Source organism: Bos taurus, chromosome 27 (assembly GCF_002263795.3).
Source record: "Bos taurus isolate L1 Dominette 01449 registration number 42190680 breed Hereford chromosome 27, ARS-UCD2.0, whole genome shotgun sequence".
NCBI classification, from domain to species: Eukaryota; Metazoa; Chordata; class Mammalia; order Artiodactyla; family Bovidae; genus Bos; species Bos taurus.
The window spans coordinates 2284960-2296972 of NC_037354.1; the positions used below are offsets into that span (position 1 = coordinate 2284960).

Genomic DNA, 12013 nt, shown 5'->3' on the forward strand with positions numbered 1-12013 from the left:
AAAATGTCATTTTTAATGACAGAACTCGAGTCAAGTTTCAGATATTCTTAATCAAACATGTAATCCTTCATCATCTTTCATCTTTTGTCTTTGCTTATCATGTAACAAACTTTCTAAAGGATTATTCTTTAAAAATATACATGTCCATAATGAACAGCAGTACCATCTCTTTTATTAAGGTGAAAATTATCAAGTTCTGCACAAGTGAAGACCACCATATGTATTTTGACACCTTTCTCAGTTGAGTTCTATAATGACTTAAGTCCTATTTTCTTTTTAAATTGAGGAATATTCACTACTTGAGCCGTGTGTGTGTGTGTGTGTGTGTGTGTGCGCGCACTCAGTCATGTCCAACTCTTTGCAGCCCCATGGACTGTAGCCCATTGATCTCCTCTGCCCATGGAATATTCCAGGCAAGAATACTGGGGTGGGTTGCCATTTCCTCCTCCAGGGGATCTTCCTGACCTATGGTACAAACTTGTATATCTTGTGTCTCCTGCATTGGCAGGCAGATTCTTTACCACTAGCACCACCTGGAGCCTTGCTGCTGCTGTTAATAAAGCTTAAAATTGATATAGTCAATTTATTGTTATTATTTTTTTGCCAACTCATGAGCTATAAAACAGCCACTGTGTTTCAAAAAAACAAAAGAGATGCAATGAACATGACATTTACTGCAACACAAATGCCAGTGCTTAGAAAATTATTCATATGAAACTCTGACCTTTCATTTTATAGAGAAATCTTTGAGAGTAAAACCAAACCCACTCATAGATATCTGGCAATTTTGACAGCAACTGCTTTGATATTATCTCTATTAGCTATTTTGCTTGTGGTTTATCATGGGCATGATCTGTCTGTATTTGGAGGGAGCTCATACTGTAAATGCTTTGGGCATAAATTATTGATAATGATTTTGCTTCTGAAATTAGAAGAGGTAGAAACACTGCCAGCTAAACTTTCAATTCTACCAAAGTAAAACAAAGGAACCCACATATATTTAGAATGATTATGTAAATATATATATATATATAACTACATACAGAATTTATAGGAATACATATACACAAAGACACACACAGCCCCTGGAGGTTGGTTGCCTGCCTTTACTATTTGTGACATCTAATCAGCCTCAAGGCACAGTTTCCCTGGCTCCTCATTGACAAAAGAAGCCTGTTTGTGCACCTGGCTAATGTGTTACTTCTTCCTATCCTAGAGATTAAGGGCCAAGTCTTCAATAGTACATGTCTGTTTTAACATGCACTTAAAAACTCTGAAAATGAAAATATTACTCTTCAGTCCTCTGTTTCTACATATATAAGTATGAGTTTAATTTCCAATTTAGCTGCTCATCTTTGGAAATCTGCACATTAATTTACTGTATATCCACAGAAGCAACTTGACTATTATGATTCATCAAGTCAGTAAAAGGCATGCAGACATACGCAGAATCAATTACAGTAATTTTTTTCACTGAATTGATTGTTATTTATCTGAACTCAGTGACAAATCCATCAAAACATGTGAAAACCCTATTATTATCTACATCCGTAATTGTATCATGGTCTAATTTTTGGGCTATGATAATGCTTTAGTACAAAGAACAATTATTAATATCAGTTTCATTTCAAATCAACAATTCAAGCACATACTATGTTTTAGCAGAGCACTGTCATTTTAAAATGTTCATTAGAATTGTACAAAAATGTATAAGACTCACATTGAAAACTGTATTAGCATTTGTTCAGGGAACTATCTCTAAAAAAATTCTACATTAAGAATACTATAGCATTTATCACCCAGAAAACTCTATGAGCCATTACTTTTACATAATTCTAGTAAAACAATCATTTAGACCAATTAAAGTACTTATAGGCCTCTGCCCTCTTAAATTTCCTAAAATATCTTCTAGATCAATATAACCTTTGAAGAAAGGAAAGGAAGAGTTTCTGAAATCATCCATACTTTAAAGCCCCATGTTAAATAACTAAAGAATGGTTAATGTAAATTCAGTACATTTTTTTTCTTTTTTTTTATTTTTATTTTTATTTTTTACTAATAAAAATTTCTAAAAATAAACCCTCCTCCCTCCTCCCTCTCCATACCATCCCTCTGAGTTGTCCCAGTGCACCAGCCCCAAGCATCCAGCATCGTGCATTGAACCTGGACTGGCATCTCGTTTCATACATGACATTTCACATGTTTCAATGCCATTCTCCCAAATCTTCCCACCCTCGCCCTCTCCCACAGAGTCCATAAGCCTGTTCTATACATCAGTACATTTTTAAGGTGTATTAAACCAGCATTTTAATGGTTTAAATTTGCAACATTAAGAAGGGCATGGTGATCTTTTTCCTATCACTTGATCTCTGAGACCACACTAGTCCAAGAATAATTCATTTTCCATTTAGGGGGAGATGTAATTTACCTCAAGAATATATTCAAGTTTGTGCATTACAAAATACAACAGGATCCTTATACATTATGTGTAGGTCCCTGGTATGTATTCTTTTTTTTGACCACACCTAGAGATATGTGGGATCTTTGTTCCCTGGCCAGGGATCTAACCCATGCCCTCCGGAGTAGAAGCTCAGTCTTAACCACTGGACCACAAGGGAAGTCCCAAGGTCGCTGGTATGTTAACAAAGTTTGAAGAGACTTACCATCAAATACTTCCAGTGCATCAAATTGCTTTTCACTTTGGAATGTGTCTACAAAGATGGTGATATTGTAGTTTGGTTCCACTCGGATGCTCCAGGAGCAGGTCTGGGAGTTAAAATAGTTGCCTGGATACCCTGGGCTGAGGATGACGCCAGAGGATTCTGTCCGGACTTCATTGGCTGGGCATTGTGCTAAGGAGAAAAGCACCAGGGAAAGTTTTCCTTAACAAAATCAATTCCTGGGTATGCAAGCTCGTGGGGGAAAAGAAAAAGCAATCTTACTAAGTCAACTGTGACCAGATTTAGTAGGTGATACACACATAGCCTTTTCATCCTGTTCATGGGGTTCTCAAGGAAAGAATACTGAAGTGGTTTGCCATTCCCTTCTCCAGTGGACCACATTTTGTCACAACTCTCCACCATGACCCGTCCATCTTGGATGGTCCTACACAGCATGGCTCATAGTTTCATTTAGACTAGTCTGTGGTCCATGTGATCAATTTGATTATTTTTCTGTGATTGTGGTTTTCATTCTGTCTGCTCTCTGAAGGATAAGGATAAGAAGTTTATGGAGTGTTGTTACATCAGAGCAGAACCCAACTCTGGCTGTACTGTACATTTAAAGCAGGTCCAGGGAGATTGTAAAACCCTAGGCCCTGTGCACCTGCAGACAGAAAAAAACTTAACACTTTACTTTTTTAATATCAACACATTTCCTTAACTTGAGAATACTCACTTTTGTGATAGCCCTCTGTGCTAAAATACACTTGGCCTGTGTCTGGGGCCCCTGGTAGGAGCTCCCCAAACCCTTGGAGTTTCCTGAGTGCTGGAAGTGTCTTCGCAGCTCCAAAGGCCCCTCTGGGTGACACCCGAGTCTGAGCTGATGAGATGACTCAGGGTGGGTCTGTGTAGCCTCAGAAGGGCTGAATACCACAAGCACCCAGGGAAGAGAGGGTGCGGACTTTCTGCCCACTCACACACCTGGGGGAAGCAGGGAAGGTAGGGCTGGGGTACTGGAGACTTGGTTGCACCAAAGCTCTTAAACAACGTATTTGTTGAGCCTGCAGGTTGGTGAAGGCACACACAGTGGGGGGGTGGGGCACCCCAGGTCCTGGGAAACACCTCCAGGCCCTGCCCTTTGTACCCTACTTGCTCACTCTACTGTTGATAGTCCCCTATATAACATTGACTGTAAATGTGAGTCACATTTGTTTCCCTGATTTTTATGAGCTGTTCTAACAAAGGATCAAACCAGAGAGGGGGTCCCAAGATGGTGGAAGAATAGGATGGGGAGAACACTTTCTCCCCCACAAATTCATCAAAAGATTATTTGAATGACAAGCAACTTCCACAAAACAACTTCTGAATGCTGGCAGAGAACACCAGGAACCCAGAAAGGCAGCCCAATCTCTTCGAAAGGAGGTAGGATAAAACGTAAAAGATGAAAACAGAGGCAAAACATTGAGGGATTGAGACTCATCCTGGGGAGGGAGTCATGAAGGAGAAGTTTCCACACAGTAAGACAACCTCTCACAGGCGGGTCTGTGGGAGTTTTAGAATCTCAGAGGGCAACATAACTGAGAGAAAAACAAAACAAAACAAAACACAGACTCTGCGCCTAACTCCAACTGCCAGAAGAGAAGTAGCCTAGATGCTCACATCCGCCACCAGTGAGTGGGGGCTGGGCAGGGAGGCACAAGCTGAATCATTGGCCCTTAGGGTAAGGACCGGGCCTGAGTGCCCTGAGGACAATCTAAGGGAGCTAACGTGAGATAGCAACCCAAACTGTGGTATCGCCAGAGAGACAAAAAATATGTCTTTCCCGCAAGATGCTCTAACTCTCAGCCTGGCACGCTCACAGAACAAAGGATTGAGTGAATAACAAAGGAGAGCTGGCTGTCTGTGTGTACGCCCCTCCACCTCTGGAGGCAGAGAGGCAGGCCTACTACAGCCAGAGTCAGAAGGCAAGGGGCTGCTGCAATCTCAGCCCCAGAGATGGCATCCTCCACCAAACTGTGAGGCTCCCAGTTGCTAACCACATCTTCCTGGGATCCTAGATGGTTGACATCTGCCAGGAGTGTCACAGCCTGAGATCAGTGCCCCAGAGGAGACACACAGCACACCTGAGATGGCGCGCTTGAGGTGTCCCCGGGAAACCAAGCAGCTGGGACTGGGGAGGTGATTAAGACACATGGCCCACCTGGGACAGTGCACTCACCAAGCACCTGGTCACCCGAGCTGCTCGGACCTGGGAAGGGCACAAAACGCACAGCCCAACCCAGTCTGTGCCCTGTGGAGTACCCAAGAACCTGAGCGGCTCAGACCTGGGAAGTACATAAAATGCAAGGCCCATTTGGGACAGTGTCCTTGCAGAGCTCCATGGAGCCTGAGCATTGTAGATCCAGGAAGCACATGCTGTCTTGGACTGGGGCAAACCCAGTGTGGTCCATACACTGCAAACACTCCCCACAAATGCCAGTGAAATTTGTTTAGAGAGTCCCTCCCTCCCCAAAACACAACTGAACAAGTGAGCCTAAATAAATGACCACCTTTGCCCCCTACTGTCAGGGTGGAAATTAGACACAGAAGAGACTTGCAAACAGAGGAAGCCAAAATAAATAAAGGAGAGGGAATCACTCTGGAAGTGACAGGTGCAACAGATTAAAACCCTGCAGTTAATACTGACTGTGCATTGGAGGGGGCCCGTAGACCTTGAGAACAACTGCAGGCTGGAACAAGGAACTATCTGAAACTGAACTGAGCCCACACTGCCCATAACAGCTCCAGAGAAATTCCTAGATATATTTTTACTATTAATACTTTTTAATTAAAAAAAATCAAGTTCTTTATTACACCTTTAATTTTCATTTTTATAACCTACAATTACCCTGCAAAAATAAAAGACCCTATTTTATTTATTTATTTATTTTTAAAAGACCCTATTTTAAAAGCAAGTTTCAAATATGTGTGTGTGTGTGTGTGTGTGTGTGTGTGTGTGTGTGTGTGTTAATCTTTGTGATTTATTTTGCTTTGTATTTTTTTATATTGTATTTTTGAGAGTCTAACCTCTACTCTAGATTTTTAACCTTTGCTTTCTGGTATTTGTTATCCACTTTGTATCTTTAAGACTCTAATCTTCAGTATCCATTTTCATTTGGTTACTGGCTTGATTGCTTTCTCCCCTTTTGAATCTCCCTTTTCTCCCCCAGGTCACCTCTATCTCCTTCCTCCCCCTTCTCTTCTCTACTTTGTGAATATCTCTGGGTGTTCTGGGCTGTGGAGAACACTTCAGGAACTGATTACTGACTAGATTGCTCTCTCCCCTTTTGACTTCCCCTCTTCTCCTGGTCATCTATATCTCCATCCTACCTCTTCTCTTCTATGTAACTCTGTGAATCTCTATGCATGTCACTCAATTCTGTGGAGAATTGTTCACCATTAACCTAGTTGCTTTATCATCTGTGCTGTATAAGGATACTGTAAGAGAAGGACTGAAAGTCAGAGGCAGGAGGCTTAACTCCACAACTTGAGAACATCACAGAACTCCTGATTCCAGAGAACATTAGTCTCTGGACCTAACCAAAAGTCTTCATACCAACACTGAAACCAAGCTCCACACAAGAACTAACAAATTCCAGTGCCAACATGCCATGCTAATTCCCCAGCAACACAGGAACACAACACTGATCATTTAAAGACAGGCTGCCCAAAGCCATGCCAAACCTGTAGACACCCCAAAACTCACTACTGGACACTTCATTGCACTCCAGAGAGAAGAGATCCAGCTCCACCCACCAGAACACAGACACAAGTTCCCCCAACCAGGGAAGCTTGACAAGCCACTAGTTCAACCCCACCCACAGGGAGTAGATGCCACAATAAAGAAGAATCACAAACTTCAAATCTACAGAAAGGGCACACCAAACACAGCAATCTAAACAAAATGAAAAGGCAGAGAATATTCAGCAGGTAAAGAACATGATAAATACCCACCAAACCAAACAAAAGAGGAGGAGATAGGGAGTCTACCTGAAAAGGAATTCAGAATAATGATAGTAAAGATGATCCAAAATCTTGAAAATAAAATGGAGTTACAGATAAATAGACCAGAGACAAGGATTGAGAAGATGCAAGAAATGTTTAACAAGGACCTAGAAGAAATAAAGAAGTCAATTAAAATTGGGAACAATGCAATAACTGAGATTAAAAGCTCTCTAGAGGGAACCAGGAGAAGGCAATGGCACCCCACTCCAGTACTCTTGCCTGGAAAATCCCATGGACAGAGGAGCCTGGAAGGCTGCAGTCCATGGGGTCGCAAAGAGTCGGACACAACTGAATGACTTCACTTTCACTTTTGACTTTCATGCATTGGAGAAGGAAATGGCAACCCACTCCAGTGTTCTTGCCTGGAGAATCCCAGGGATGGGGGAGCCTGGTGGGCTGCCGTCTATGGGGTCGCACAGAGTCGGACATGACTGAAGTGACTCAACAGCAGCAGCAGCAGCAGCAGAGGCAATCAATAATAGAATAACAGGCAGAAGAGACGATAAGTGAGGTGGAAGATAGAATGGTGGAAATGAATGAAGCAGAGAGGAAAAAAGAAAAGAACATTAAAAGAAATGAGGACAACCTCAAAGACCTCTGTGACAACGTTAAACATCCAAACATTTGAATCATAGGTGCCCCAGAAGAAGAAGACAAAAAGAAAGGGGAAGAGAAAATATTTGAGGAGATAATAGTTGAAAACTTCTCTAAAATGGGAAAGGAAATAGCCCCCCAAGTCCAAGAAACCCAGAGAGTCCCAAACAGGATAAACCCAAGGCAAAAGACCCCAAGACACATATTAATCAAACTAACAGAAATTAAACACAAAGAGAAAATATTAAAAGCATCTGGGAGAAGCAACAAGTAACACACAAGGGGATCTCCATAAGGATAACAGCTGATCTTTCAATAGAAACTCTTCAGACCAGAAGGGAATACTACTACTACTACTACTACTACTACTACTACTACTACTACTATGGCAGGACATAATTAAAGTGATGAAAGAGAAAAATCTACAACCAAGATTACTATATCCAGCAAGGATCTCATTCAGATATGAAGGAGAAATCAAAAGCTTTACAAAGAAGCAAAAGCTGAGAGAATTCAGCACCACCAAACCAGCTCTTCAACAAGTGCTACTGGATCTTCTCTAGACAGGAGACACAGAAAAGGTTTATGAAATTGAACCCCAAACAACAAAGTAAATGGCAATGAGATCATACTTATCAATAATTACCTTAAATGTAAATGCATTAAATGCTCCAACCAAAAGACAAAGACTGGCCAAATGGATACAAAAACAAGACCCCTATATATGTTGCCTACAAGAGACCCACCTCAAACCTTGGGACACATACTGAAAGTGAGGGGCTGGAAAAAGATATTTCATGCAAATAGAGACCAAAAGAGAACAGGAGTAGCAATACTCAAATCAGATAAAACAGACTTTGAAATAAAGACCATACTAAGAGACAAAGAAGGACACTACATAGTAATGATCAAAGGATCAATCCAAGAAAAACATATAACAATGATAAATATATATACACCCAATATAGGAGAACTTCAGTACATAAGGCAAATGCTAATAAGTATGAAAGGGGAAATTAAAAGTAACACTATAATAGTGGGGGACTTTAATGCCCAAGTCACACATATGGATAGATTAACCAAACAGAAAATTAGCAAGGAAACACAAGTTTTAAATGACACAATGGGCCAGTTAGACCTAATTGATATCTACAGAGCATTTCACCCCAGAACAAAGGATTTCACCTTTTTTTCAAGTGCACAAGGAACATTCTCCAGAACAGGTCACATCCTGCACAATAAATCTAGCCTTGGTAAATTTAAAAATACTGAAATCATTTCAAACATCTTTTCTGATCACAATGCTGTAACATTAGATGTAAATTGGGGGGAAAAAAACTATAAAGAACACAAACATATGGAGGCTAAAAAACATGCTCCTCAATAACCAACAAATCACAGAAGAAATAAAAAAGGAAATCAAAATATGCACAGAAACAAAAGAAAATGGAAACACAACAACCCAAAACCTATGGGATTCAGTAAAAGCAGTGCTAAAAGGAAGGTTCATAGCGACACAAGCTTACCTCAAGAAACAAGAGAAACATCAAATAAATAACCTAACTTTACACCTAAAGCAACTAGAAAAAGAAGAAATGAAGAACCCCAAAGTTAGTAGAAGGAAAGAAATCATAAAAATCAGAGCAGAAATCAATGAAAAAGAAACAAAGGAGACTATTATAAAAATCAACAAAACTAAAAGATGGTTCTTTGAGAAGACAAATAAAATAAAGAAACCATTAGCTATACTCATCAATAAAAAAAGGGAGAAGAATTAAATCAATAAAATTGCAAATGAAAATGGAGAAATCACAACAGACAACAAATAAATACAATACAAAGAATCATAAGAGACTACTATTAGTAACTATATGGCAATAAAATGTGTAACTTGGAAGAAATGGATGAGTATAACCTTCCAAAACTGAACCAGGAAGAAATAGAAAATCTAAACTGAGACAGCACAAGCACAGAAATCAAAACTGTAATAAAAAAATCTTCCAACAAACAAAATCCCAGGACCAGATTGCTTCACAGGTGAATTCTACCAAAAATTTAGAGATGAGCTAACACCTATCCTACTCAAACTCTTCCAGAAAATTGGAGTGGAAGGTAAATTCCCAAACTCATTCTATGAGGCCACATCATCTCATACCAAAACCAGACAAAGATGCTACCAAAAAATAAAACTACAGACCAATATCATTGATGAACACAGATGCAAAAATCCTCAATAAAATTCTAGCAAACAGAATTCAATGACATATTAAAAAGATCATGCACCATGACCAAGTGGATTATGCCAGGGATGCAAGGATTCTTCAGTATTCACAAATCAATCAGTGTGATACACAACATTAACAAACTGAAAGATATAAACCATATGACTATCTCAATAGATGCAGAGAAAGCCTTTGACAAAAATCAACAGCCATTTATAATAAAAACTCTCCAGAAAGAAGGCACAGAAGGAACATTACCTCAACACAATAAAAGCCATCTACAACAAACCCACAGAAAATATTATCCTCAATGGCGAAAAATTGAAAACATTTCCTCTAAAGTCATGAACAAGACAAGGGTGCCCACTCTCACCAGTATTATTCAACATAGTTTTGGAAGTTTTACCACAGCAGTCAGAGAAGAAAAAGAAATAAAAAGAATCCAGATTGAAAAGAAGAAGTAAAACTCTCACTGTTTGCAGATGACATGATCCTCTACATAGAAAACCCTAAAGATACCACCAGAAAATACTAGCACTAATCAATGAATATAGTAAAGCTGCAGAATATAAAATTAATACACATAAGTCCCTTGTATTCCTATACACTAACAATGAGAAAACAGAAAGAGAAATTAAGGAAACAACCCCATTCACCATTGCAACAAAAATAATAAAATACTTAGGAATAAATTTACCTAGGAAACAAAAGACCTATATATAGTAAACTATAAAACACTGATGAAAGAAATCAAAGAGGACACAAATAGATGGAGAAATATACCATGTTCATGGATCAGAAGAATCAATATAGTGAAAATGAGTGTACTACCCAAAGCAATCTATAGATTCAATTGAATCTCTATCAAGCTACCGAAGGTATTTTTCACAGAACTAGAACAAATTATTTCACAATTCATATGGAAACACAAAAAGTCTCTAATAGCCAAAGCAATCTTAAGAAAGAAGAGTGGAACTGGAGGAATCAAGCTGCCTGACTTCAGACTACACTACAAAGCTACAGTCATCAAGACATTATGGTACTGGCATAAAGACAGAAACATAGATCAATGGGACAAAACAGAAAGCCCAGAGATGAACTCATGCACCTATGGAACCTTATCTTTGACAAAGGAGGTCATAATATACAATGGAGAAAAGACAATCTCTTTAACAAGTGGTGCTGGGAAAACTGGTCAACCACTTGTAAAAGAATGACACTAGAACACTTTCTAACACCATACACAAAATAAACTCAAAATGGATTAAAGATCTAAATACAAGACCAGAAACTATAAAACTCCTAGAGGAAAACATAGGTAGAACACTCTCTGACATAAATCACATCAGGATCCTCTATGACCCACTTCCTGGAGTAATGGAAATAAAAGCAAAAATAAACAATTGGGACCTAATTAAATGTAAAAGATTTTGCACAATGAAGGAACCTATAAGCAAGGTAAAAAGACACCCTTCAGAATGGGAGAAAATATTAGCAAATGAAACCACTGACAAAGAATTAATATACAAAATATACAAGAAGCTCATGCAGATCAATACCAGAAAAATGACCCAATAAAGAAGACATACAGATGGTTAACAAACACATAAAAAGATGCTCAACATCACTCATTATCAAAGAAATGCAAATCAAAACTACAATGAGGTACCATCTCATGCCAGTCAGAATGGCTGCTATCAAAAAGTCTACAAACAATAAATGCTGGAGAGGGTTTGGAGAAAAGGGAACCCTCTTACACTGTTGGTAGGAATGCAAACTAGTATAGCCACTATGGAAAACAGGGTAGAGATTCCTTAAAAAACTGGACCTAGAACTGCCATATGACCCAGCAATCCCACTGCTGGACATACACACTGAGGAAACCAGAATTGAAAGAGACACATGTACCCCAATCTTCATCATAGTACTGTTTACAATAGCTAGGACATGGAAGCAACCTAGATGTCCATTGGCAGATGAATGGATAAGAAAACTGGTACATATACACAATGGAGTATTACTCAGCTATTAAAAAGAATACATATTAATTAGTTCTAATGAGGTGGATGAAACTGGAGCCTAATATACAGAGTGAAGTAAGTCAGAATGAAAAACAGCAATACAGTATATTAACACAAATATATGGAATTTAGAAAGATGGTAACAATGACCGTATATGCAAAACAACAAAAGAGACACAGATATAAAAAGCAGACTTTTGGACCCTGTGAGAGAAAGCATGGGTGGGATGATTTGAGAGATTAGCATTGAAACATGCATATTATCAAATGTGATATAGATGATGTGTCCAAGTTCAATGCATGAAAACAGGGCACTCAAAGCTGGTGCACTGGGACAACCCAGAGGGATGGGATGGGCAGGGAGGTGGGAGGGGTGTTTGGGATGGGAGGACACATGTACCCCCATGGCTGATTCATGTCAATGTACGGCAAAAACCACCACAATATTGTAAAGTAATTAGCCTCTAATTAA

General features: G+C 39.3%; 1 protein-coding gene across 2 annotated transcripts in view; it reads right to left on the reverse strand.

The window, feature by feature from the left end:
• The window catches only part of CSMD1 (CUB and Sushi multiple domains 1), a 2064317-nt gene that overhangs the window by 135824 nt on the left and 1916480 nt on the right, over nucleotides 1-12013 (reverse strand). For both annotated transcript variants that reach the window (XM_059882319.1, XM_024986326.2), the window contains exon 47: nucleotides 2664-2852. In XM_059882319.1, the coding sequence (XP_059738302.1) occupies nucleotides 2664-2852 (189 nt within the window). The remainder of the gene's footprint in view (nucleotides 1-2663; nucleotides 2853-12013) is intronic.